The sequence below is a fragment of the Caloenas nicobarica genome, chromosome 14 (assembly GCF_036013445.1).
Source record: "Caloenas nicobarica isolate bCalNic1 chromosome 14, bCalNic1.hap1, whole genome shotgun sequence".
NCBI lineage: Eukaryota > Metazoa > Chordata > Aves > Columbiformes > Columbidae > Caloenas > Caloenas nicobarica.
This window is the reverse complement of record NC_088258.1, coordinates 9,661,408-9,688,221: the sequence shown is the minus strand read 5'-3', so window position 1 is coordinate 9,688,221 and position 26,814 is coordinate 9,661,408. Positions and strand designations below refer to the sequence as shown.

The window sequence follows — 26,814 nt, the reverse complement described above, 5'->3', positions numbered from 1 at the left end:
CAGACCCTCACTTAAAAAGAATTCCTTAATTGGCTTAAAGACAGAGAAACGAAAACAAGCGGAGTTTCCTCTTCATCCAGCTTTCTTTCCTCTGTGGGAGCTGCTTTTGAAGTGATTGTTCAAACATACCTTAGGTGTGGGTAGCTAAATGGGGGGAATCAAGTGTCCTTTGGTCCCAGGAGTCCACCCTCCTTGCTGAAGCTGTCCCAGCTCCTCAGATGAGAGAGCATCTTAATGACTTCAGTTTCCTGCTCCTTTCCTCGCCTCCTCCCCTCCCTGCTGAGAGCAGGTAAGTCTTTATCGTAAAATGTAACCATGGAAATCAGCCCCATCAGTGCTTTATTTCCTTCCCACTTTCTCAGATTTGTAGCATTGAAGGGCTTCATGTTTTTCTGTACCTCCATGCTTGGATCCTTCTTTGAAGAGCAGCCTACGCTCCGCTTCTCCAGGGCCTTGGAGAAGGGTAATCAAGACTGTTATTTGAAGAACCGCCATGCCCAGGTCTCTGAGCTCCTCCAGTGGTACCACGGCTGCTTCTCCTGCAGCTGGGGTGCAGGACACGCCAGCAGGTTTCTGGGACAGCTTTCCCTGTTGGGATCTTTTCCTACTCTGAGGGATGGGCTGCCCAGCTGGGCTGATGTGTTGCAGGGTATGTTTTCTGAGCTGGGCTCACTCAGCTCATGCACAGAGGCTGCTCTGACTTGTTAGTGAAATTGGGGTAACGGAGACCCCGAGGGGCTTCCGAGGTTGCGGGAAGCATGGAGCTCCCTGCCTGCCTTGGTCCTTGCAGGCAGTGCCTGGCACGCTGAGTCTGACCTTAGCCAGGGCTCCCCTGGTTGTAGAGGGAGCAGCCACAGCTTGATTCAGCACGAGTTCTCTGTTCCCAAGGGCCGTGTGTGGCTGCTTCAGCTCCTGGTTAGATCCTGTTTAACGTGATCTCTGGCTCTGGCCATGTCCTGGAGATTGGACCTTTACCCTATTCAGGGAATGGCAGCTGTTCTAGAAAGGGAACGGGAGTCTCTATCATCTCCTGGGCTGGTATAAATCTCCTCACTAGCGCTGAAGGACCTAGTGTGATGTAGTTGAGGAGGTAGAAGCTCATTCACAGCCCTTGGTGTGGTGTGTGCAGAGGTGGTTCTCTGCAGCCAGATGCTGGTGTAAAGCAGGTGCTCAGAGGTCCTGGTACCTCTGAATCCCAGGCTCAGATGCATGTTTTGTTCTCTTAAGATTCCCCCCACATACATACGCAAACCCTTTAATAGCTGTAATAAACCACATGCTTCCGTTATTTAAATATAATAAATTAAATTGGAAAAGCCTCTCAGGAGCATCTGGAACTTCACCACCTGTGGAAAATCAGCAGTTAAAGGAGCTGTACAGGTAGTGGAGAGCGGAGAGAAGAGCCTCTAAAGACAGTGTCAGCGGAAAAAGAGGAGTGTCTGAAAGTCTTTCATCTTCCCGTTGGCAGTGCTCAGACGCAACTCCAGCTGCTTTCTATTCTGGGATGCAGGCAAGTGTGCGCTCCCACACTTGGTTATTACTGCTTGCAAAGAGCGGGTCTGCATTGATCCAAAGGTCTGGAAATCATTATGCTATCGAATAGGAATAATTTAGAGGATGATGGAGCATTGCCAGGACTTGAGAAATTCATGTTTGATTTCTGGACTCGTCTTAGACTTAGTGATTGGGCAGGACCTGTGGTCTGCCAGTGCCTTGGTTGCTGTCTAGGTAACAGGCCCCATGGAAGGAGAATCCAAGGCTCTCCAAAGCACCACTGTCTACTGCAGGTACGGGGCTGCACAGACGCATATATAGAAGTGTGTACAGGTGTGAAGTCTTAGTTTTTTCAGGTGCTGGCGATGTTTCTTAGGCTGCAGTGGGAAAGTCATTCCCAGTTCTGCCCAGACCTCCCCAGATGCTTTGTGAAAAGAAGGAATCTGGCAGCTAAGCAGGTGTTGCAAGCTAAGGAGGACACAGTCATATCTGTGCATTTACTGGAGACCAAGTGGGCACTGGAGTTACGTTGCTTCCAGAGGAGTCTTCTGTGGTGCTGCCTGTTCTCTCTTGGCTAATCCAGACACCTTTAAAGGTCCCCTGCCAGTTAAGAGCTTTTATTTCCTGACCTCCTTGACTGTGCACCCTCCACAGCCAACTTGAACTTCACTTATTATAAGCTCAGGAAGCAAATATGAACATCTCACCTGTGCCACATTGCTGGATGCTTCTTAACACTGTGTCTCATCCCAGAAGCACTGGTGCCCAAACATTCACCCCCTCTTGAGGCTGAAGGGCTGAGACATGAACCCTCCGGAGAGGGATGTGCTGAGGGTTGTGTGTCCAAGTGCTGCCCTGAGCCCCAGCTGCTCACTGGCAGCCCCGGGTGCAGAAGGCATGCAGCGATAGCCGGCTGGCATACACAGTGGGTAGGGAGGTATCTTTTGCAGCCTGGTTCTTCTGAGTTGCTGATCATCTCCCTCCGTGAGTGATGCATATATCACTTGACTGCTGGTACCCTCCCCTCTCCGCTCCAGCACATAAGCCTCGGTGTGGTACACCAGCTTTGACAGAAAGGGCCAACCCTGCTGCAGGCTTCCACCGTTTGTCAGAATAAATTGCTTCTTCCTCCTATTGTGTGGAGGAGATGCTGGTTCATTTGCCCTGAGTCTGAACAGCACCTGAGGCGGCTTCTCCCCCCCTTTTTCTTCTTGCCCCCAAGCCTCAAGGAGAGCAGAGCCCACTGGCTGCAGCAACGGCAACAAGCTCCCAAAACCACAGCTGATGCAGCAACAAATTTTGTGCGGTCTTGCATTCGTCTGCTTGACCTGACATAACCCGAGAAGGGGAACAGAGCTGGAGAAGGTGTGGATGATGCAGGAGCAGCAAAGGCTGGAGCTCTCTGCGAGGCTGCTGGAGTTTGCTGCTGGGGTTTACTGCTGTTCAAAGCCTTTGCTCTCCATGCTGGCCCAGGCAGGACCAAGCAAGCCCTCGACCCCAGGTCAGTAAAGTGTGGAGGGATGTGGCTCCATTGCAGCAGGCTGCACCAAGCCATCATGCATGTTTTTTTTCCAGCACCTGGCAGTGATTGTGAATGCACTAGAAAATTGTGTCTGGAGCCAAGGACTTGATGGAAGGAGGAGAGCGTGCATGCATGTGCGAACTCCAATGCCCAGTTCATCTGGGGCATTGCCCTGGGCTTCTGCTCTGTGCGTTGAGATCCTCCTCTGGGATCGGTGTTCTTTGGACGGGTTGCAGATGTGGTGCCTGAAGTAGAAGATAGGACATTCAGATTTGCTCTCTGCCTTCTGTCACCAAAGGAGCTGCTCGAGCACGATGAGAGATAGCAGGACTAGTTGGTGGCTCTGGGAGCAACCACCATCCTCGCCTTTCCCCTCACTGCCAGATGACATTCATAGCGTGGCTGCGATAGCCTGATTACCATCCCCTGATCTGACTGTAGGCTGAACTTCAGGGATGTCGGGAGTTGCCAGAGTTCCTCTCTGCTTCTGACCCTTGGCAATCTTTCTTTCTTTCTGCAGATCTGTGCAAAGCTCGTTGGCTGGGTTATTAAGCATGAGCTGCTTTCCTGAGGCACAGGACCGGCTTAGCTTTTCATTAAGGCCTGTTAATCATCCTGGAGAGAGCCCGACAGCCGCTAGCACCACAGTGCCCTGCCGCCTTCTGCCTTGCCAGGAGGTGCGAGGTCCTGCTCGCAGTGCTCTGAGCATGGCTGGCAGCTGTGGGAAGGGCTCTGCGTGGTCTGACATGGGACAGCGCTGCTGCAGAGCTTGGCAGCCTGGGCTTGGGACCCCAGAAGATTCCTCATTTGCAGGAAAAGTGCCCGGCAGCAGCTCTGCCAGGAGCCAGGATGATGGCCAAGGTAAAGCCCAAGGAGGGGAGGAGGAGACTTGGGGCTCTGCTCCCTCCTCTGCCAGGCTACAGCCCTGTGCTGTAGGGAAACACGATTCTTTTCTCTCTCCCTCCATCCCAAATGCTACCGAGCTCTTGATTACTGTTGATTTTATCTTTTTTCTTAATTGCACCTTGGAGCTATGCCTTGATTTTTTAAAAATTTTTTTTTTTCAGGGAGAAGTGAGGGAAAAAGATAGTTGTTTCTCAAGCAAATGGTGGCCTGCCTCAGGCAGCTATGACGGGCAGGGCTGGGAACTGGTGTGACAAAAAGAGAAAGGAGCTCAGCAGGGCCCACCCGCCTTCTTTCCAGTGGTTGTTTGTGTTGCAGTAGCTCCCATCACCCTGCAGGGCCGTGCGAGGGGACAGGCGTCCTCTCCAGCCTTGTGTGCCATCCTCCAACAGCAGTATTTTGCCTTTCAGACCTCGAAGACAGCAAATAGCTTTGAATTTCCTTCTCATCCTGGGAAGAAGGGGTTTAATTTACTCTCTGAAAGTACAGGGTGTTTTGGAGTTGAGGTGGTGGCGCTGGCTCTGGGAGTGATGTGAGGGTATGGAGTTGCTCACAGAGCATCACCCTCAGCTCCGCAGTCCTGTCCCATGCCATGCTCTCCAGGCATGAGATGTCCTAAGAAATGTCCTCTAGTCTGTTCCCTCCCACATTTCATCTGATATCCTTACACTTTGAGCTCTTCTGGCCATCTCTCCACTCTTCTCAACGCGAGCACGGTAGGAAATCATTGATAGGAGGCTGTTCTCACCCTGTTGTCTCTGGGCAGGCACCGGGCAGGCATTCCTGTGGCCAGTCTGCAGGGCTGTGCATGGATAGCAGATGTCCCCCTGGGTTTGGTGACAAGGGCTGGTGGCAGGGCCTGGGGCAGAGCAGCCGTTCTGCAAGGGAGATAGTTAAGAGGCAACAACAGAGGAGGGAGCTCAGAGGAAGATTTCTTGACCATCGGATCTGAGGGAGTGGCACACATCCTTGATGGAGCAGGCAAGGATCTCTCTCCTTGGTATATCAGTCTCATTTAGGCCTCAGCGATGCGTTGAACAGCAAAGTCTTGTCTGTCTTTTTCTCTGGGCAAAAGACATGGTGAAGAGGATGTTGTGCAGCTTCCCTGGATGCCCATTTCATGCAACTGTGACAAAAACCTATAAAACTGGTATACCTCCTTTGTGTATCTGTTCTTAAGTGGTACAAATATCCACTGGATGTGGATTTAGTCAAATTGGTGTAGTGTAGTCAAAGTAAGGCAAGATATGGATTGAGGCCGTTCAGTTCATCACCACCTTGAGCCAAATCAGTATATTCAGACATTATTGAACCTGTTTAAGCATATACATAGTACGGTGCTGGGCTGAGTTAATGCCACAAATTTCCATCACCTAGTATAATACTTAGGTGCAATTTGACTTCGATGTTGTTTGCTCTTAGTTTCCCCAGATACCCAAAAGTGAGGTACAGAAAAGGTGAATAAAGTGGTTGAGTCCAGGAATGATGGCAGCAGTAGCACTGTGCTAAATTGGTTTTGTTGAAGTGGACTGTGATTGGAACGGCACAAATTTCCCATGCTTGCATGCAGGGAAGCAAGATGAGGTTATTAATTATAATAACAGACTGGAATTGATCTTAATGAGAGAGAGTGTAGCTTGAGAGGAGCTGGAGCTGTGCTGGTGGCTGTCCCCAGGGCTGGGGCTCCAGAGAGACCTTCCCAGGCTGTTCTTCTCCCAGCTTTACTGCAGCAAAGCCTGTCCTGTGATGATCTGGCGTGGCTGAGTGCCAGTGTAGCACATTCCCCATGCCTTCATCCCGGGTTGAGCGTCTTGTCTGGGCCCTGTGTCCCAATAATCTTGGGTAGGTGCAGGAGGTTCTTCTTTAGGGTGAGACACCTGGTCCCTCATCAAAAGCTTGTGAACCCAGAGCTTGCAAGAGCTCCTGACGTTTGGGCAAAGCTAGAGATCGGACTTTGCTGGCCTCCTTGAAATACTTGGTCTGCCTCTTCCTTTCATATCCCCAGGGGTTCTTCTTGTTGCCCTGGCAGAGATTTGGGTAACCTGTTCATTAGCAAAGGAGCCTTTGAGGATGGTCTTGTCTCAGCATGCCTGTGCTGCACAGCGCTCTGCCAGCCAAACTGGTTTTCTTCTGAAAATTGGTATCTTACAACACTGAAGCAATTAAGGTATATTAAAGGCTAATGATGCACGGCCTGTTTTTCTCACAAGGCAAGCCTTCCAGACTCTGATTCTGCTTTAATGATTTTGTATGAAGAACGATAAAAGTCTCTTGTCTTCAGACCATCAGTTAAGGATAACGCTGCCTGTATATCCTTAGCCCTGGAGGAAAGCTAGCAGAGGCATGCTGCTTCCAGACGTGTGTTGCTTTGCATTCGTGCAGTGGCATCAGGTCTGCAACTCCAGTGACCATGTATTCAGATGGGCAGATACCTTTGAAGACTCTGCTCCTTCTCTCCTTTTCCCTGGCCAAATCCAGCCAGAGATTTCACTCGCAAAGAGGATTCTCCAAGTGATGATCATCTCCTCAACTTCCTTCGTCAAAGCCAGGCTTTTGGGCATGTTGCAGGAGCTTGCAGGATGCTCCTGTCCCAGCTGTGCCTCTGCCGCCCTCCTGTTTCCCACCACACTCTTGACAGGTTCCATGGCCGGTGGAGGGTAGAGGAGCATGTTCTCTGTTCAACTTGCATCCTTTGCAAGCAGTTGTGCTTGCAGACATTACCTTGTAAGTCCTTTCTTTCCTGTCCTACAGCAAAATGTCCCCTCTCACCCTTAACACCTGTCTTTTCTGAGATAGGCAAGCCCTGTTTTCTGGGAGTTTATGGCAAAGAAAATTGCAGGGAAAGCTGCAGTTTGAGAGCATGTTCTGTGGTTTTGTTGGCTGCCACAAAAATATACTGCTGAATGAATTCCATACATCTGAGGGCAGTGGGGGGTTTTTTGTTCGTTTGGTTTTTTGTTTTGTTTTGTTTTCCTCAGACTTCTCATTAGCAGCGATCAGCTTTCCCCTGAGAACTTCTCATTAAAACTCGCAGCCTCTTTTCTCCCTGGCCAGTGGAGCACATCTGAGCTGGCAGAGCTGTGTCTGGTGTGGGAAAAGTATAAGCTAAATAGAAACTGTGCAAGAACCCTCTAGAGGTTTGGTGCAATGGGAACAAGAAATTCCCAGACACTGGAATGTGTCATCAGCTTGGAAGACCCCTAGTGTCTATCTGCGTCTCTTGGCACTTTCTGGGGAGGGTTATGTGGTGTTGATGGAGGCTGGGAGGAGGTAACCTCCAGAAAGAAGGGGTGTCCTGGCCAGAGGAGAGTTTGCCATGGAAGTGGGATGGGCTGGTCCCTCAACTGTTCTTCCTTCCCCTATCTGAGCTGTGTTTCTGTGGAACTAGTTGACAATTTGTCCTGGATTGACTCTAAAGAGTGAGAGCAGATATAAATATATGATAAAGCTCTAGAGCACTGAAAAATTAATATTTCAGGATCAAGAAGTTTTTATTTCATCAACTGCTTCAACAAAAGGAGGAATTTGTGTAGTTGTAGCTGTTGTGGTTCCCTTCCACCAGACTGAAGGAACAAGGAGAATGGTGCAGCCGGTGGCCCCAGCTCCAGTCTTGGCTGAAGGAGCTGTTGGGATGAGAGAACTGATTAATTTGCCTCCTCCCTGTGGAGGATATGAGCCGCCAGCCCCATTCTGCAGGCTTGCTGAGACCCATATACTACCAAACATCTCCCTGGTGCTGTGCAAGGGGAGCAGGAGTGCAAGCCAGCAAGGGGTAGCGAGACTGCAGCTTGAACTCCTAAATGTACGTCCAGTTTGGGGCTTTGCGGTACAGCAAAAACCTCAGCAAACTGGAGCAAGTTCAGTGCAGGGGCGCTAAGATGGTCAGGGTGCTGGAGCACATGCCCTGCGAGGAGAGGATGAGGGAGCTGAGCTCATTCAGGCTGGAGAAGAGAAGGCTTTGGAGGTCTGCCAGTACCTCCAGGGATGTCACCCAGGAGACAAAGCCGAGCTCTTCGCAGCAGTACTTGGTGCGAGGACAGGGAACAACAGGTGCAGGATGAAACAGGAGAGGATCAGACTGGGTATAAGGAAAAGCATTTTTGCCTCGAGGAGAGGCAGTTAGTAGAGTTTGCTGCCCAACGAGGTTGTATAGTCTCCATGCTTGGAGGGTTTCAAGACCAGACTGTACAAACCTGAACAACCTGCTGTGATCTCTTAAGAGATGCAGCTTGGAGCAGGAGTTTGGACTGGAGACCCCTGAGGTCCCTTCTGACCTGGGTTATCCTGAGATCCTCCATGCTCTGTGGCAGTGGGGTGCTGCTTTCACTCATGGGTGGAGAGGTCCAGCCAGGACCCCTGTTTTGGGGCACATTTGTACCACTGCAGTGGCCTGTCTGGCACTGCCCCGCTTGGTTGCTCTGATATGAGCCTCTGAGACAGCACGAGTGAGCGTAGGGAAGGTTTTTGTTGCTGTCTCAGCCCCTGTCCAGTAGAACTGTGCTGGTGTGAAGTGGAAGAAGAGAGCAAAGGGACAGGTCCCTTCTAGTGCTTTATTTTTGCCTGCACCTCTCTGAAACTGGGTGAAGGTCACTGGTACTGAAGCTTGTGTTATTTTCATGTCTCACTTTGGTGGAGTGGGAGAGGTGGGATTTGGAAATACTGATGCAACCTGTCCTGTTTGTATGATGACAGATCACAGAGCTGCTGACGGTTCTGTAGCCTTCAGGGTTTAGAAGTGTGAATCAGAGACTGTTTTTCTCCTATAGAAATTCATAAAAAGTGGAAAGTCCCTGTTCATAGTGTTTCTGTGTTGCTCTGCCAGTATATCTGCTGCAACCTTCCCCTGGTCCAGCCTACCAGCCCTTGCCTGGCTCTGCAAGAGTGAGTCAGCTCAGCCAGCAGCATCTCCTTGCCTGGGCTTCATGACGTGCGGGCCATGATCCCAACCCACGTTCCCTGCTGATGGCTCAGCTGCCAGAGCAATGCTACCTGGGTCCTGACCTCCCGCGCCCGTCTTGCCCAGGCGCAGGTGTCTCCTGCTCCGGCTGGCTCTGGACATGTGGTAGGTCTGCGCGGGAGATGCTCAGCAGTCTTCTCCTGGGACAGAATGTGCTGTGCTGCTGAAAGGAGTTAAGTAGAAAACAGCTGGATGGGGAGGGGGCGAATTGATTCACAGCTCGCAGACAATTGAGGTAGGATTTTGTTTGGGTTCCTTCTGTGATTTTTCTTTTTCTTCCACAAAGTTCTAGTGCTTTTTCTTGTATTTGTCAAACAGGAGGATTTTGTTACAATGTGTTTTGTTTCAGAGAACTCAGGGTTTGTATGTTGCTGACTAGAACAATTGATTTTTTATTTTATTTACTGCAGGAGAGAACTGAAGCAGTAAGTTGTAAGGCTTTAGCCGTTCTGGAGGAGTTTTATTTAAAGAAACTGCCTGATTCTCTTGCTGTGTGCGATTCATACAAGCTCATATAATTCTGTCGCCAGTGTGGGCTCTGCAGTGGAGCCCTGAGATCTTTTGCTTCAGTGCCCAGGTCACCTCAAGCCATTTGCTCCATCGGTCCAAGGTGCTTCTGTCCAGGGCTGGTTGCCGTCTCTTGCCCTGGAACTCAGCTGCACATCACCCAGGCTTGGCCCACCTGCCAAGCTCCCTGCCAGCAGGAAAGATGCCAACTGCAGGTTTTTTGGGCACTTCCCAGTCTCACACCCTGCCCTGTTCCTTCCTGTCCTGCCCCGCTTTGGTGAGGATCCAGAGGAGCCTCTGGTCCCAGATGACACCTAAAGGTGGTGGAGACCTCTGGCTTGTTCCACGTCTAAGAGCCAGGGCTCTGTAGCAACAGAACACACAAGCTCAGCAGGGACTCCTAAACTCATCACTCAGCAGAGCCCCAGGAGGGAGACATTGCTGTCCCAAGGTGGGCTTGGAAGGTGACCAGCTGGTCCCTTCTTAATCCCTTCCCTGTCTTGTCCTGACAATTCTGGCCTGCTGCAGTTAGAGGAAAGTTCCTGTGCATCAGAGGGAAGCAGAGGGCCACGATATCCCTGCAGTGAGTCTCCTGATGACAGCCTTCCCCTGCCACCTCTGTGCTCCCAGAAACGGTGTCCAGAGGGACACATCCTTTAGGCAGCTCTGCTGCTGGATCCTGCCTGCAAAGGCTGCCTGAGCATCCCAGCCAGCACCCCTCTCTAGAGGCTGTCACCTCGGTGGTGGCCATCTTTGGCTCCTAACAAGGCAGAGTAGGCAGTGACGTTCACTGGGACCTGACCAGCACACCAAAAGCTGCCAGCTTGATTGAGTACCTTCTATGTGGTTTTTTTAAACTATTATAATTACACTGATGTGACTGCCAAGGTAGTCTTGCCAACATGGTGGTGTCTCCTGCCAGCTGATGTCCATCCTGTCTTGGGTATAGCTGCTGCAGTGGGGAGCATGGCCACGTGGGGCCAGCCCTGTCCCTGCTGCTGGAAGTGCGGGTGGTACAGCTGTTGCCCTTTCCTTGCTGTGTGCAGCCAACAAGAGCCTCTAGCAGATCCCTGCTGCCAGCCCGACGGGCTGCTGAGAGCTTGCTTGTGTCATTGTGCTGCCTGCAAAGTGTCCCCCTCCCAGGAAAAGCCCTTCTGTGGGTGGGTGACTTTGCCAGGTGGCTGTGGAGTGGCTGGTTTTGAGAGGAGCTTCTCTCCTGCACAGACGCCCAGGAAGGTGGCAGGCGATGTTTATCTCAGTTGCGTTTTCTGGGGTTGGAGAGCATGTGTGTTATCATACAGCAGATGGGCCTGGTGAATAGATGGTGGAGACAACTGTATTTCCTCATGCAGGCTTCTTGCCTGCCAGGAAAGGAGCCAGCCAGGCTTTGTAGGGAGAAGTACGGAGCTGTGACAGGCTGTGATTGGGTTTCTCCTTCAGCCAGTTAATTTTTGAGAGGTAGGTGTTGGTGTGGGACAGAGGCTGCTGCTCCAACCCACCATGTGCTGGATGTGCATCATTACAGTGTAAGGATGGACCGAGGGCCAGCGTTCAGTGCTGCCCTTCCAGCCTTGTGCCCTCTCTGATCTTTGGACCCTTAAATTAGGTCTGATGCTCCAGACAGGGCCTTGAATTGTCCATCAGTCCTAAGCAGGAGTCTCATGGGAGCAGGCTGCAGTCTGGTGCACTGCAAGTCGTCGAGGCTGTGGAACTGGTGGCTTGTGGGGGACAGCCCAAGATGCCCATCCCACGTCTTCTCCCATTCCTGCATGTCTCCCAGTAGCTTGCAGGGAAAGCCGGGTGGCTGCTGGGCACCATGATGTGGTGTAACTGTTGTCCTGGGGAGAAGTGGGCAGGGAAGTCTCCTGCCAGAGCTTACAATGCTGGTGGCCCCGCCACTGCAAGGGGAGCCACAGACCTTTGAGGGAATTGCTGATGGCCTTTCTGGGAGACTTTTTGGTTTTCCTGAGGGCTGTCGGGAGAAAGTCAAGTAGGTGGAAATCCCAGCAGCAGCAGGACACTGTCCCTGAAACGGACAGTGTTGGGAGCCAACTATGGTGTGAGGAGAGGAGGGGACTGGGATGGGGACAGCAGGGCCAGGGTGCGATCACAGCTCCCGAGGGCCAGTCTCAGAGCCTGGAGGAGAGTACGGGCAGCGGCAGAGCAGAGCGCAACAGTGTCCTGCCTTCCACCTCCCTTCATGCTGCCTGGAGCTTGGATCGCCTGCCCAGCCGAGTGAAATCGTGTTCCTTCCCCCAGCCCACAGCTTGTCACTGGTACCCCGTCAGGCAGGTCTGGCGATGCAGTGCGCCCCACTGTCCCCTCATGTGGTACTTCTGTCTTTTAGGTTATTCTGGCTTTTCCTTTCTCTCTGTTGGTATGGGAACAGACAAGATGATTTCTTTTTGTGCTCGTGTGGTTGCATGGCCAGGAGCATTTGCCCGCTGGTTAGGACCACAGGTGCGAGAGCGATGTGTGCAGCGGGAGGATCAGTGGCCGGAGGGTCCTGCTCTGTGGTGAGCAGCACAGCATCTGCATTTAGGGGTGGATTTTTTAGAGCCAGCATTCTCCAGCATGGTGTACAGTGGGTAGCAGGATGGGATGCTGCAGGAGGATGGATGTGGATGGTGCAGGTTGCTGACAGCCTTTGCTTTGCCTTTTGCTGATGCCCGTGCTTTGATGAACCTCATCCAGTAAGACGAATGGATGTGACAGGATCACGGTGCCCTTCATGGCCTCGTTTGTTTCTCAGCCGCTGCTGAAGCTGGGCACGCAGCTCCTTCCCTTTCTCTGTTTACAGAATGATCTCCCTTTCAGACGGCGGTGGGCATGGTGCTGCCGCCCGGGAGAGGACTGTACAGTGGCTCACAGCCGTAGGACTTCAGGCAGAAAAATCAATGTTTATATTTCTCTCAGCTGGTAAAGATTTCTTAAATAACTCCAGTAAATAAATACCTTGTAAAGTTCAAACTATGAAGGCATGGCATATGAGCAAGAATGAATTTTCAAGATCTCTCTTGCAATAAAATGGATTTCTTGGGTTTGGGCTTTATTTAGAGAAATGTTTGTTTTAAGAAGAGAGTTGAAGGTTGCATCTGATCTCGTGAGGGGAGCTGCTCTTCCGATGGCTGTGGGGCATGGTCTGGAAATGTGGTCTGACTGTTGCTGCTGGAGTATTCCCAGGAGAGTTCCTTGTGTATCCAGCCAAACGGAGAGTCACTTTCCTCCCCAGGGTGGCTCTTGCTGCATCCTCTGTCCCCTCCAGCCCCACTGCTGCAATGCAGTCTGCTCGCCTGCCCTGGGAAGCTGGTTGGGCAGGTGCTGCTGCTCGGAATGCTGGAGACCAGCCAGGACCTGGTTCCCTCTGTGGACTGCATCGATGTCTCATAGCTGTCTGCGCCTGCCTTCTGTGGCATAAAACACCTTCTCTCCCCTCTTTGTGCCAGCCTGTGTTGTGGTTGAACCTGGTCCTTGAAGGTACACTAGAGAGGGAGACAGCGGTGATCCCGCTGGGGTGCAGCCCCCATGATTTAGGCTGCTGGTTCCTTCGTCTAGGATGGCCTAAATTTGCTGTTCCCAGGAAGAGCTGAAAGCACAGGATGGACTCAGAGGCTTCTCCTGCAGGGTTGGCCCTGCCTGGAGTCTCGGGCAAGCAGGGCAAGGTGGAAGAGTTGGAATGGGACCAGCTCATCTGGAGAGAGGTGCAGGTGGCCGGAAGCTTGGGTTCAGGGTTGGGGCTTTAGACTTGGCTGTGTTATCTGGGAGCAGGAGTGCACAGAGGGAGGGCTCTAGGCTTGTGCTGCGCATTTACCTGAAGGAGAACTGTTTTGTCCTTGTGCGAAGGACGAGGAAGCAGAAAGCTGTTTCAGCCCCACCTTTGCTTGGAGCTCCAGGAAATGACCCTGTGCAGGAGACAAAGGTCACCATGCAGGGCCAGGATTCCTTCTGCCATTTGTCAGCGTGCGTGCAAGTGTGGCATTGCCTTCCTGAAAGCACCAGGAGGGCTGCGGTGAGGGAGAGCTGCTCCCTGCAAGCCCAGAGGTTGCTGTGGCCTATGGAGCTGGTGCTGCTGCTGCTGCACTTGGCTTTCTGAAAATCAAACCTGCCTAGAAAATGTTATTATGACTTCCTGCACTGGAAAGAGGTGGCTCTGGCATGTGCTGGTCCAGTTCTCCGGTCAGATATTCAGACATTCCCAGGCAACAGGGAAGGTTGAAACGGAGCGCTGTTGGTGGGCTCGGTGGCCTCTCTGCTCCCCAGGTAAGCTGGGCAGAAGCTGGAGCTGGGGCACAGTGCCCCCCCGCAAGCCTGCTGATCAGAAATGCCTCTGCCAGAGGCTGGGGAGAGTCAGGAGCTGCTGCTGAGCTCAGAACCTGCCGGTGAGCTGTGCCGGCACCGGTTTGCCGTGACCTGCCTGGGCTCCAGCACGGCTGGCCAGGCCAGGCTTCTGGCCCCAAAGCCTGTAGCCAGGTAAAAGCACCACTGTACGCCACAACATACTTTTCTTTGCTTGGTGGTGCCTGGTGTGGGATAACAGAGTTATCCCCCTGTGGATAACTGGTGTGCCCATGGTGGTGAGCCAAAAGGAGAGGAGAGAGACATGAACAGAAAGTGAAACAGAGGTGGGCTGGAGTGACACCGAAGGAGGAAAGAATCAACCCTGTGAACAGCAAGAAGGCAAAGCAGCATGTCACCTCCAGGTGACAAGCTGCAGACATACAGAATTGTTGAGGTTTGGTGGAGAGGCGGCATGCTTGCTCACCAGGGTGCATCCCCGCCATGAGAGCAGGGTCAGTGGGGTTGCAGGGCTGTTTCTTATGCCCTTCCTGAAGTGTTTTGGGTGGAAGCCAGTGCGTTGCCATGCACACGGAGAAATAGGTTCTTGGTGCCAGAGGAACAAGTGCCTGGAGAGCAATGACTGGATTACTGGTTGTTCTCTTCCTGGATGCAAAGTCCTGACCGTGCCAGCCCAGTAAACGTGAAACACCCATGTACCAGGTGTCCCTGGCCTTACGCTGTCTTCTGCTTTCTTCCAGCCACTCCCACTCTCCTGGCTCCATGGCTGCCGTCCGCGAGTGGTCCTGCACCCGCTGCACCTTTCTGAACCCCGTCGGCCAACGACAGTGCTCCATCTGCGAAGCCCCCCGCCAGAAACCCGACCTCAATCACATCCTGCGGCTCAGTGTGGAGGAACAGAAATGGGCTTGTGCCCGCTGCACCTTCAGGAACTTTCTGGGCAAGGAAACCTGTGAGGTATGTGGCTTCACCCCAGAGCCAGGGCCCAGCAGCTCCCCCTTGCCCGTCATCAATGGCATCTTGCCCAAGCCCGCCGTGCTTGTGGAGCCCAAGGGCACGTCCAAGGAGGAGGCTGCCAAGGCAGAAAGCAGCAGTGAGGACTCAGAGGGGAAGAGCCCTGATGAAGCGGAGCTGGAGAGTGGCTGGGCTTGCCAGCGCTGTACACTGCACAACACACCGGTGGCCAATTCCTGCTCTGCCTGTGGTGGCCCGCGCAAGCTCTCCCTGCCCAAGATCCCACCAGAGGCGCTGGTCGTCCCTGAAGTCATCACCCCTGCTGGATTTAACGTCGCCCCCTCCACCCCACAGCCTGTAGTCTCTACAGAGATCTCTGATGGTGACGCTGTGGCCACCCAGGGCCCAGTGGCTATGGAACAAGAGTCCCAGAAGATACCAGCCTTCAGTCCCTTCTCCCCGGGGCTCCAGAACAACCCCGTGCCCCGAAGCCGTCGTGAAGTGCCCCCCCAGCTGCAGATGCCAGGACACGAAGCCTCCCAGCCTGTGGCTCAGAACGCAGCGGGGCAGAAGGGCTCTCCGCAGGGCCAGGCCAGGCCGGCCCCGGCTGCCCGCTTCCAGGAGCTGCTCTCCAACAAGCGGCTGAGCGTACTGGAGGAGGAGATGGAGGTCAGTCCGTCCCACTGGAAGTGCAGCTCCTGCTCTCTGCTTAACTCCGCCGGGGCTGGCAAATGCGAGGCTTGCAGCGCCCAGAAAGGCAGTGACACCATCAATGTAGTGGGGGACTCGGTGAGATTCACCCCCTGCAGCCCCTCCAGCCCTGACTTCACCACCTGGTCCTGTTCCAAGTGCACCCTCAAGAACCCTACCCTGGCTCAGAAGTGCAAAGCCTGTGGCTCCTCCAAGCTGCACGGCTTCCAGGAGCATGGGACACAAGGTGAGCCGTCCTCCCGCTGCCCCGACTGCGGGGCTTGTGACAAGGGTGGCTGCTCCTCCTGTAGTGGCAGGGCCCCCTCTGCCCGCAAGGTTGCCCGCCTCTTCCCATCCCAGCTGCCCAGCGGCCAGGAGAGGCCGGGCCAGTGGGCTTGTCCTGCTTGCACCTTGCTGAACGAGCTGAAGGCCAAGCACTGCGTGGCCTGCCATACCCCACAGCAGTACATGGCGCAGCGCAAGGGCCTCAAGCCCCTGAAGAGACGGGAGAGCATGCACGTGGAGAAAAGGCGACAGACAGACGAGGGAGAGGCCAAAGCCCTGTGGGAAAACATTGTGACCTTCTGCCGGGAGGTGAGTGAACTGGTCTTGCTCCTGGCTTCACTTGGAGGGGGGCCCCTTCCTGCCTCCCCCGTGGGTCTGGGGCATCGCTCGGCACAGGCAAGCTACATTCTGTGTCTGGGGTCCCAGAGGAGATCTTCATCTGCAACAGCTGGATGCTGGTTGTTAACACTGAAATGTAGTATTTTAAATTGGTGCCAAGTAATCTCTGGGGTGAAGGTGACCCGTACAGTTCACTCCTGTTCTGAGGGTGAGGAAGTCTGAGTGTTAACGCTGAAACCTAGTGATATTTTGAATCGTTGAGAGACATCTGGGTTGAAGGGGACATTCTTAGGAGGTCAGTACAGCTTCTTCCTTGTCCAAGGGTGGGGAAGGCTGGACAAGAGTGTGTCCAGGTTTGCTGCTGGCACCTGTGGGCAGCAGCTGTGACGTGTGTGGGTGCAGGAAATCTAGGCAGAGGCTCAGCACCAGCAGGGATCCAGGCAGAGGACACTGCTGCCACTGCCAGCAACCGCAAGTGCTTAAAAACTGTGAGCTAGGCCTTGGCATTCTTGGTTTTGGTGTTTGTGAATGCACAGCTGCAGCCACGAGTGGCTCATCCCTGTTTTGGGAAGGACAGCTGAGGTTTAGCTGTACCCTGGCTCTGGGTGAAGGTCTCAGGAGCATGTGCTATTGCCCTACCCTCCCACTGTGAATTAGCTGGCTCGATCTGTTGGATTTCAATCTCAAGCAGCACTGCGATGGCCTCATGTTTTTCCCTGAGTGGCATAAGATGCTCCTGTCAATGCTGCTCTTTCTCTGCCCTCCTTCTGGGCAAAGCCTCCAGCTCTTCTAGACCAGATGGAAAGGGAGTTGCAGTCCCATTTTGACGTAGAAACAAGGATTTTTCTGTCTGGGCCGAGGAGTGTGTCCATGCCTGTGCCTTCACTATGCAGTCTGTGTACCATGGAGATGTTTGGCTTCAGAGGGAAACTGTTGAGAATGTTCCTGTTTTGGGGTTGTAGGGTTTTTTTAAGTGCTACATGTCCACCCTAACAGACATGGGTGTCTTTATAGCAGAGAGACCCTGATTCTGATTATTGCCCCTCTTTTAAGCAAGTGAATAGCCTCTTTTGTAGACTAGGAAGGTCTGTTACATCCAGTGGATTCAGGCCTGAAGGATGAATTATGAGAGGTGGCCAAGTTGAATTAGCAGCTTGCTGCTGCTAAGCAGGGGAGTCAGCTGTGCCCCATCCAGCACAGCTCTCGGTCAGAGCCTTGGCTGAGCTCGGCAGGAGCGGGCTGATAGATCAGCATGGGCCATCTCCTGAAAATCCCCCTAAAACTAAACTGCTGCTTTGTTCTGACACTGTTTATGATAAGTCAAGGGCTCTATAGGTCCGAGGGGAGGACTGGCAGCGGTGGTGGGACAGTGCTGCTCCCGTGCTCGTGCTCGCTCTGCTCTCAGCGTACCTGCAGCCTACCGCCGATGCTTTGCTTTGGGCTGGCGTGTCAGGCAGCTTCCATGCTTCCTTCAGGCCATGGTGTTTCACGGGTTGTTCAGCCTTCCTCTGGAGGAGACCATCATGCTGGCCAAGTTCTCCTCCACCTGTTGTCCCCGTGCCCCAAATCGCATGGAGCAGCTCACCTTGCTGCACTGCTCCCCACAGGGATTTCTGCTCAAGCTCCTGCTGTGGGTGCTCCTTCCTCCGCTATTCCAGGGGTGCCTTTTCCAACACTTCTCAGTGTGTTGCCCCCACTTTGAGCTTTACCCTTTCTCTTCTGTCTGGGAAGGGAGCAGAACTGATCTCTTCCACCAGCTGCCTCTGCACTGGGCATCTGCTTCCCTGTCTTGTGCTGTCCCCTCACTTGCTTACCCTGCTGTTTCACACTTCTCTCCTCTGATTAACCATCATTCCTCCTTTCTGAATAACATCATGCATCAGCATGTTCTGCAGAGCTAGAAAGACAATGCAGGGCTCTTGCTGTCTGTGCCACTCTGCATCTTTGCCTACAGAGCCCTTCCCTGTGCCGGGGGAGGCCCCATCTCTCTTTTCCTCCTCTACCCGTCAGACAGTTCACTACTGGCAGTGAGGCCATTTGGGGCAAGGCAGCGCCTTCCTCAGCCCCTGTGGTCCTGGGGAGGTGACGGCAGAGAAGGTCACATCTCTGGTCTGGAATGGTTTGAAGGGGGTTGTTGGCAGAGCAGGAGGAGAGAAGGAGGTCTGATGCTTGGATGTATCCCCTTGCAGGAGAAATAAGCAGGGCTCCTCGTCTGGCATCATCTGTGAGCAGGCTCATCACTGCCCAGGCACGAGAAGAGTTACCTGCTCCTCTCCCCTCTGCTCTGATGCTGCCACTCTTGTGCCTCTTTCTCTCCATCTCACAGGGATATTGGTACTGACAACTTTGCTAAAGCATTTAGAAGTCTGTGAAAAGAGACATGGTATAAAGGTAATTAGCTTGTTAGGCAGGCTTTCCTGATGCTGCCAGGAAACTGCACTGCTCTGGCTCTCACATCACCTCCGTCATCGTGCTGGCAAGGTCCATGGGCTCGTGTCCAGGCTCCCACAGTCCTGCTGGGTGCTGTCCTGGCCCTGCTGAGACCCTGGCTATGATACCGGAGAGGCTGAAGGCTTCTTCCACCTCTGCTGCTTGAAAAAGCACCACAGCAAATCCACAGGGGACAGAAAGCTTTTGATGCCCACAGGTTGTGTCTCAAGGACTGCTGCCTTGTTCTGTGCCCTGCACAGCGGGTTCTTGGGGAGCCCTGGCTGCACCCTGAGAGGCGAGCGTACAAGGCCAGGATGTGGTGAGACATCCACAGATGCTTCCCTTGGAACAGCCAGCAAGCCTGAGGATGTGTCCTTTTTGGCCCATATCAGTATTTGAACGGTGACATCTATTAGCTGAAAAACACCCTCTGCACAAGAGAAGCTGGAAGTGCTAACTGGGGCACCACATAGAAAACATTCGTGTAGGATTGCAACAACAGAGGAAAGACGGCTACTAGTTTGGTGTGCATAAAAGCTAATTTAAATCAGAAGATGGCTTTTGCTGAAAGAATTTAATTTCATTTAATTACCAATAAGAAAGAAAACCTGGTTCTTATTTCACCCTGTGTTAAACTGTCTGAAAAAGATGCTCTTCTCCACTTAGTGAAGTTCTGTGCTTCCATCCTGCCTCTGTGGCTAATGCTGACAGGATTATCTGTCCTTCAGTCCATGCTATTTTATTTAATACGCAGCAGCTATTGCAGGTGGGCTTGGACATGGGACACCCTCACTCTGTAACTGCTTGTTTGGCTTAATCCAATTGCAAAAGCTGCCCTGACATCCTCCACGGCTGTGCCTCGGGGATGGCGCAGGGCTGCCAAACCCAGCGTGTCCCCTCCGGAGCAGGAGCAGCTCAGCCCTGAGCACAGGACTCGGGTTGAAGAGTGTTTGCTTGCCAGGTGGCTCCTCGCAGACTTGCTGCTCGCATGCTTTGCCACTTATAGAGGCAGCCAAGGTCCCCCACAGTCCAACTTTTAGCACCAGCACAAAGTGCAAGACAGTCCCTGCCCAGGGAGGTTCCTGTGAAGCAGAAAAAGGCAGATTTGAGTCAGGAGCATCAGCATCAGAGAGGTGAGGTGGCTCGTGGCAGGGCTGGATGCTGGACCTGATGCACAAAATGGGTCTGTGCCATTGCCAGCAGGCACCCAGCCCTAGACCAGCCCCCCATGCAGCAGCGAAGGGGCTGCCCCAGGCCAGGCAGGAGGGCCGGGGGCTCTGCTCTCGCTCGTGGGGGTTCAGTGGGAGCTTCCCAGGCCAGCCTCGTCCCAGAAGGCTGCAGGGAGCTGTGCACCACGCAGCTGCACACTGATTCTCTCCTTGCCTTTCGCTCTTGCAGAACAAAGTCAATTTTGTTGATGACAGTTTCCACCCTGGGCCCAAGTCGGTGGGATTTCCGGAAGGTGACAGCGTGCAGCAGAGGGTGAAACAGTGGCTGCGACCCCATGAAATCAACTGTAGCATCTTCAAAGACCGATCGGTGAAGTGGTCGGTGTTTCGAACACCCCGGCCCTCGGATATCCTGCAGGGACTGCTGGGAAACTGCTGGTAAGGGGCAGTGAGCCAGCCCCACACCCTCCTGCCACTTCCCCCTCCATCATCCAGCCCCAGATCAGACCCCTCAGCCCCGTTCACACTCCCAGGCTTTTACCCCATCCTCTGCCTCACCCGTTACTGGGTGGCTGCAGACCGCAGTCCCCTGCTCTGCATGGCTGGGCAGCTGCCTGCTCCCTGCCCGTGCCCCACTGAGACTGTCCCAGCTGAGAACGTCCCGTCCCGTCCTGCCGGCAGGTTCCTGAGCGCCCTGGCCGTGCTGGCTGAGCGGCCGGAGCTGGTGGAGAGGGTGATGATCACCAGGACGCTGTGCCCCGAGGGTGCCTACCAGGTGCGGCTCTGCAAGGACGGCACGTGGACCACGGTGCTGGTGGATGACATGCTGCCGTGCGATGAGTGCGGGTACCTCCTCTTCTCGCAGGTCAGCAGCCCCGGGGGGCAGAGGGATGCCAGGAGGGGGTGGGCAGAGCTCCAGGGGCAGGGGGAGGCTCATCCCTGGTTCGTGTGAGGGCCTTACTCTGTGCTGCATGGAGTGTTTGCAGCTCAGGACCCTGCTTTGCACTGCACTTTGAGGACAGCTGAACTCTTTGAGGCCATAATATAAATATATTTAGGCCCCTTTTGGCATTTGTCTGACTGCAATGGTGAAGTTTCTTTTGCAGTTGCTTTTTCCTCACTCTTCCCTGTACCACAGCCACCTCACTTGCAGGGAAAGTCATCTTTATTCTTCACAGCAAAAAGAAAATGTTTTAATCCATGTATTTTACGCTGTGAGGAGCTGAGGGAAAGCTGCTTCTTTCCTCTGTGGGGAGGTCTGGCAGCTTGGCTTTGCCAGGGAGGGACTGTGGAGGGTGAGACAAATCAGCCCGTTTCGAGCCAGTGCCCAGTTGCTCTGAGCACACTCGGGTGGCATCTGCCAGGATTAACGAAGCTCCCTCAGCCACCTCAGGACGTCGCTGCACGTTCTGCCCTGCCTGCCAGGCCCAGCGGCACTCGCTGGGACCTTGTCCATGAAGGAGACTGAGAACATCTTTATTGAAACTCAGGCAGCAAAATCTGCCAAACAGAACAAAGTGCTGCCATCAGGAGGAGACAGGGATCGGGGACTGCTGGGTTGGACTTTATTCTGCAAATCTCAGTCCTCTGAAAATACACACATCCCCAAACCGCATCATGTCTGGATGTCAGGACAGGACTCAGGCTGGGGAAACGGAGCCTGAAAATGAGTATTTGGGGAATTTTAATGTTGGTGCAGCTCGAGTGGGCTCGGTAGCCTGAGCTGTCTGCAGCGTGGAGGTGGCCCAGCCCTGCGGCAACCGCTAATTGCGTTGGATCTAATGAGCACCAGTCCTGGCAGGGTTGGCAGTGCTGGCTCCTGAGCCCCGCTCAGCCCCAGCTCTGGGCAGAGGGGCAGGGGTCTGGGCAGGGGCTCCGTGCTGTGCGGATACAGCGCTGCCCAGCCTGGGAGATCCCCACATGGCCACCGAGTGGGGCAAAACGATCACCAGTGCTGCTGGAAGCTGGTCCTGTTAAGAAGAAACTTTGGAGAGGGGAAGAAGAAGGGGTCTGTGTCAACATTTAGCCTCACAGTAGATAGAGGATCCAATCAGACACATTACTTGCAGCATACAATTTGCCTGGTTTTTTTTTTTTTTCCATCCATCTTTGCTCTCTTAAAATTTCAAGCCTGTTTTTTTTATTTTTTGAAGATTGAAGGTTTTCACATGGGCTGGGCTTGCCTTGCCTTTGTTTCCAGGGGCATCTGAATCGTTATGAGATTTTTCTGCTAAGTGTTTAGCTGTGAGCTGGATGTGGGGCTAAAAAAGGAAAACCAGAGAGTTTTAAAAATAAAGGAAAATCAGACTCTTGTCAGAGCTCCCTGGCTGTGGCTCAGGCAGAAATAAACATGGATTTTGTTGAATGAGGGACTCAAAAAACAGTGAAAAGCACTTGTAAGCTTCCTTTATCCATCGAAAAGAAATCTTCACTGCCCTCCTTCCATCTCCTGGCTCTTGACTGCCACCTGTGAGTCGCACAGTCACATTGTAGCAGCGCTTTTCCCTGCTGCCCTCCAAGCACCGGGTACTGAACCCGATTTGCTGGGGATGTAGAGGCCAGCAAATGTCTCTGTGCCCTGTGTCCTCCTGCACCTTCCTCTTGGCATCCTCACTGCAGGCAGGGGCTGGAGCAGAGGCATTTCCCCTCAGCCTCACTGTGCCCAGGACGAGAGGTGAAGTGTGGCTGGTGACTGTGCCCTGCGAACGCTGAGGACCTGCTGTGGTGGCTGGGACACAGTGGTGCAGGCTGCACTGGCGGGGCCCATGGAGGCTTTGCAAACTTCTGGGTGCGTTCATGCAGCTTCTGCATTTATTTCTGAATCCATATTCAGCCAAGCAATGTCAAGAGCAATAGCCTGGCACCAGAGCAAAATGACTCCAAGCAGAATTCCACCCCCCCAACAAAACTTGCATGTTATTACACCTTGCCACTGTCCCTTGTGCTGGAGTAGAGGCGTTTGCCTGTCTGCCTGGAAGTTTTTGGAGCTTGTCCTTGAAAGCACTTCTCTGTTCCATGGGTGAAATCTAACCAGTCCCACAGCTGTGTGTGCTCTAGGCAGCCTCCTCTACTGAAGGTGTGTTGGTTTTGGTTTGCAATGGTGTGTGAGTGAAAGGCAGCTGTTCCAGATGTGCTCGATATCCTCTTCCATTAATAAACATTTTTAAATCCAGGTTGAAGCGGAAGAAAGAGTCAGCTTACAAGGTGGACACCCACCCCACTTGGGCACCCCAAGGTGCAGCTGTGTTGACATCCAGATCTCTTAGTCGTTTACTCCAGGACGTTTTCCTAAGGGAAACTGGGCTGTGCAAACAAAACATTGGTCAGGCAGCTAATGGGTTCACTGGTGGCCTCATGTGGACAAACTCCTAGGGGTCTGGCCTCGCTCCTGCCTCTGTCCCCCCTTGCAGCAGGAGGGCTGAGGGGAGTGAGCGGGGCTTTGCCTTGTCTGTGTATGTTGCCTTTGCTTTTCCATCTCCTGCCTGGGGTGGCTCGTGACATGTTTCTCCCTCTCTCTGCAGGCCCAGAGGAAGCAGTTGTGGGTTGCCCTCATTGAGAAGGCGCTGGCCAAGCTTCATGGTTCGTACTTTGCCCTCCAGGCAGGGCGTGCTATTGAAGGCCTGGCTACACTAACGGGTGCCCCCTGCGAGAGCCTGATGCTGCAGGTCAGCTCCACTAACCCTCGCGAGGAGCCCATTGACACTGACCTCATCTGGGCCAAAATGCTGAGTTCTAAGGAGGCTGGGTAAGACAAGGCACGAGGGTGTCGTGGCAGGAGCATAGACACTCAGAGAGGGGGGCAAGGGGGGCTGCTCTCATTTGTAGATGCTCAGAGGAGAGAGGCTAATGCATTACCTAGGGTGGAGACCCACCCTTGGCATTCATCTGGAGTATTGGCATAGCTCCCTCTCTAAGCTCTAAGAAATTACTTCTCCTTTGTTTAATTTTCATACAAAATTAAAATCCTGGTGAACTTCCCTGTGCACGTTCACTGCTGACTGGCGGGAGTTTTGCAGTGGCTGGCATTGAACCCGCTTGCTTTGCTTTGAGGTTTTTTTGTATTCTTAAACGCTTGACCCTGCACGTATCTCCTACCCATACGTGACATCTTCGCTGGCTGGGCATGACTATAGGCAGTCTGTAGGAGACAGAGCAAAAGCAAAGACCTCTTGGTCATCATTCCAGCAGGAGGGCAGTTAGGTTCCTGGGCTCTGCACAGTGAAAATCACAGAATCATAGAGCAGTTTGGGTTGAAGGGACCTTTAGAGGTCATCCAGTGCCACCCCTGCCATGAGCATCTTCAGAAGGGACATCTTCACCAGCTCAGGTTGCTCAGAGCCCCGTCCAGCCCAGCCTGGGATGTCTCCAGGGATGAGGCATCCACCACCTCTCTGGGCAACCTGGGCCAGTGTTTCACCATCCTCAGTGCAAAAAATGTATTCTTCACGTCTAACCTGAATCTCTCATATTTTAGTTTAAAACCATCACCCCTTGTCCTATCACAACAGGCCCTGCTAAAAAGTCTGTCCCCATTTTTCTTATCGGCCCATTTTAAGCACTGAAAGACTGCAGTAAGGTCTCCCTGGAGCTTCTCTTCTCCAGGCTGAACAACCCCAACTCTCAGCCTGTCCTCATAGGAGAGTGATTTGATTTTTTTTTTTTTTTTTTTTTTTTTCCAGAGTGATGGTTGTTGGGATGGCTGAAGGCAGGGTTGCTCCTGCCAGCCTGCAGTACAGGGCTGCCTGGGGAGGCTGATAGGTCCCAGCACACAGTGTCCCCCCCAAGCCTGGCCGGTGCAGGCCTCCTCCCTCAAACAGCCTGTCCCCCCCTGCACAATGGGCCAGCTGCCTGCGAAGTGGCTTTCCCTGTGGCTGAGCCCTGCCAGCCAACAGGGGCAGGCAGGACTCTGGGGCCTGACAGAAAATGGGTGGTGTTTGGGCAAAACTCCTCTGTGTGTGGACAGATTTTCAGCCCTGCAGATGAGGGAATTGCTCAGAGAAGCTTGCCATGGAGTGTGGGCTTGAGTGTGCATGGGAGTGGGTGGAGGGAGCTCTGGCTAGCGGGACTGGGACACTGCTCTGGGGAGGTTTACACTGCGGTTGCAGAGAGGGAATATCCAGGAGCCTCTTGGGGGGAAAATCTGTCCCATGCCTTGAGCGGTGGGGACAAGCTTTCCCCCCGCGTCAGGCCTGGCAGGACACTGAGGGTTTTGCTGTCGCCCATGCAGGTTCCTCATGGGCGCATCCTGTGGTGGAGGCAACATGAAGGTGGATGATGTGGCCTATGAGAGCATGGGGCTGCGGCCGCGGCATGCCTACTCCATCCTGGACGTGCGGGATGTCCAAGGCTTCAGGTGAGTTCAAGGTGGAGGCTGGCGTGGTGCAGCAGACGTTCCCGCCAACCCTGGGGACAGATAATTGAGTGTGTGCTGGACAATACCTTGGGAGCTCTTTGGTGTCCCATCCTCATGACCAGCAAGGGCTGTTTCTCCATCCCAGGGTGTCACATAAATGCTGTTGTCATATAAGCCGTCCTTGCCTGGCACTGACTCTGTGTCCAGGGCCACTCTGCTCCAGCATGCCCTACAGTGCCAAGTGGTTTGCCTGGTATTCTCACAAGATGCAGAAGTTGAGCTCTTTCAACTCGGTGAGGCAGCCAGGGCATCCTTCTCACCTTTGGGACGTGTGTGGGCAGGAAGGGGTGCTGCCTCCACAGCCTGGGTGTTGTATGAAGCCCCATTTTCACCCATGTCACTCCTGGGCTTGTGCAACTCTGGGCACACGCTCAGCAGCCCCTTCTGGCTGAGCCCCTTCCCCGCAGTGCCTGGCTGTAGGCTCTTTGGGCAGGGAAGGGCAGAGAGAGCTGCAGCAGATCCAGAGCTGCAGGACGTGGGCATCTGGGGCTGCAGTGAGGATGGAAAATCAGGTCTGGGATGCTGTGAGGGCTCTGAAAGGCAGGGGCAGAAGTGATGTGGTGCTCTCTGTGTGGGGCTGACTGGGTCTGCAGAGCTGAGAGAGCATCTCAGAGGTGATCTTCTTTGTGCTTTCCTTCTTCCTGGGCCCCTGACACCATTTTTCCCCTTCCTCCAGATTACTGCGGCTGCGAAACCCTTGGGGCCGCTTCTCCTGGAACGGCAGCTGGTCCGACGAGTGGCCACACTGGCCGGCTCCCTTGCGTCACGACCTGATGCCCCACGGCAGCAGCGAGGGTGTCTTCTGGATGGAGTACAGCGATTTCATTAAGTACGGCAGTGCCCAGGAGGCAGAGGCTGTGGGGCGGGCAGCCAGGCAGGGGACAGAAAATGGGACATGGGACTCAGGACCTTGGCATTGTTAGGTTAATGGTTGGACTTGATGATCTTGAAGTTCTTTTCCAACCTAAACAATTCTGTGATTCTAAGATGGGGCAGGCAGGACCGTGCCTCCCCAGGGGAGTGCGGGTGACCTGCTGGTGCCGGCTGTGTGGGCTGCAGCGTGCTGGGGTGGGGGTAGACCAGTGAACCTGCGGAGGACCCCTCCAGGGCTGAGCCTGACTTCCCCACAGGTATTTTGACTCTGTGGATATCTGCAAGCTTCATTCGGACTGGCACGAGGTGCGTGTGCAGGGCATGTTCCCAAACAAGGCCAATGGGCCAGTGACGGTGACATCGCTGACGGTGTTGGAGCGTGCCGCCCTGGAATTTGCCCTTTTCCAGGAGGGCAGCAGGTGAGCTGGGCAGCACACGGGCTGCAGGCAGTGACCCAGACCCAGGAGAAATCCCAAACACATTGCCTTCAGCCCCATGCCATCCCATGGGGTCACAGAGCTTAGGGATGGGCCCCCATCACCAGTTCTCAGGGTCTGCTCATGTTTTAGCCAAAACCCAAGCCCTGAACGCGCACTGGTTCTTGAGGCTGGATACTTGGGGCAGAGGGAAGACTCTGGATCTGCCATCCTGCCTGTGGCCCCCACGTGCTCTGCGGGGCAATGCTCGAGTGGTGTGTGACCCTTCTACCCCTCCCGGCGCAGGCGGTCGGACACAGTGGACAGCCACTTGCTGGATCTGTGCATCATGGTTTTCCGAGCCACCTTCACCAGCGGGAACAAGCTGAGCCTGGGCCGGCTGATGGCTCACAGCAAACGAGCTGTTAAGAAGTTCGTCAACTGCGATGTCATGCTGGAGCCGGGCGAGTACGCTGTTGTGTGCTGTGCCTTCAACCACTGGAGTGCCGCCCTGGCAGGCCCCACCGCCACCCAGGGTAAGGGGCTGGGCTGCCCTCCCCCACGAT

At 53.8% G+C, this 26,814-nt stretch overlaps 1 protein-coding gene across 2 annotated transcripts in view; it reads left to right on the top strand.

Moving 5' to 3' along the window:
- CAPN15 (calpain 15) overlaps nt 1-26,814 on the top strand; it is a 57,411-nt gene that overhangs the window by 28,412 nt on the left and 2,185 nt on the right. For both annotated transcript variants that reach the window (XM_065644696.1, XM_065644695.1), the window contains 8 exons: nt 14,420-15,917; nt 19,776-19,984; nt 20,228-20,411; nt 23,068-23,291; nt 24,774-24,899; nt 25,636-25,788; nt 26,090-26,251; nt 26,555-26,784. In XM_065644696.1, the coding sequence (XP_065500768.1) occupies nt 14,442-15,917; nt 19,776-19,984; nt 20,228-20,411; nt 23,068-23,291; nt 24,774-24,899; nt 25,636-25,788; nt 26,090-26,251; nt 26,555-26,784 (2,764 nt within the window). In that variant the 5' untranslated portion in view covers nt 14,420-14,441. The remainder of the gene's footprint in view (nt 1-14,419; nt 15,918-19,775; nt 19,985-20,227; nt 20,412-23,067; nt 23,292-24,773; nt 24,900-25,635; nt 25,789-26,089; nt 26,252-26,554; nt 26,785-26,814) is intronic.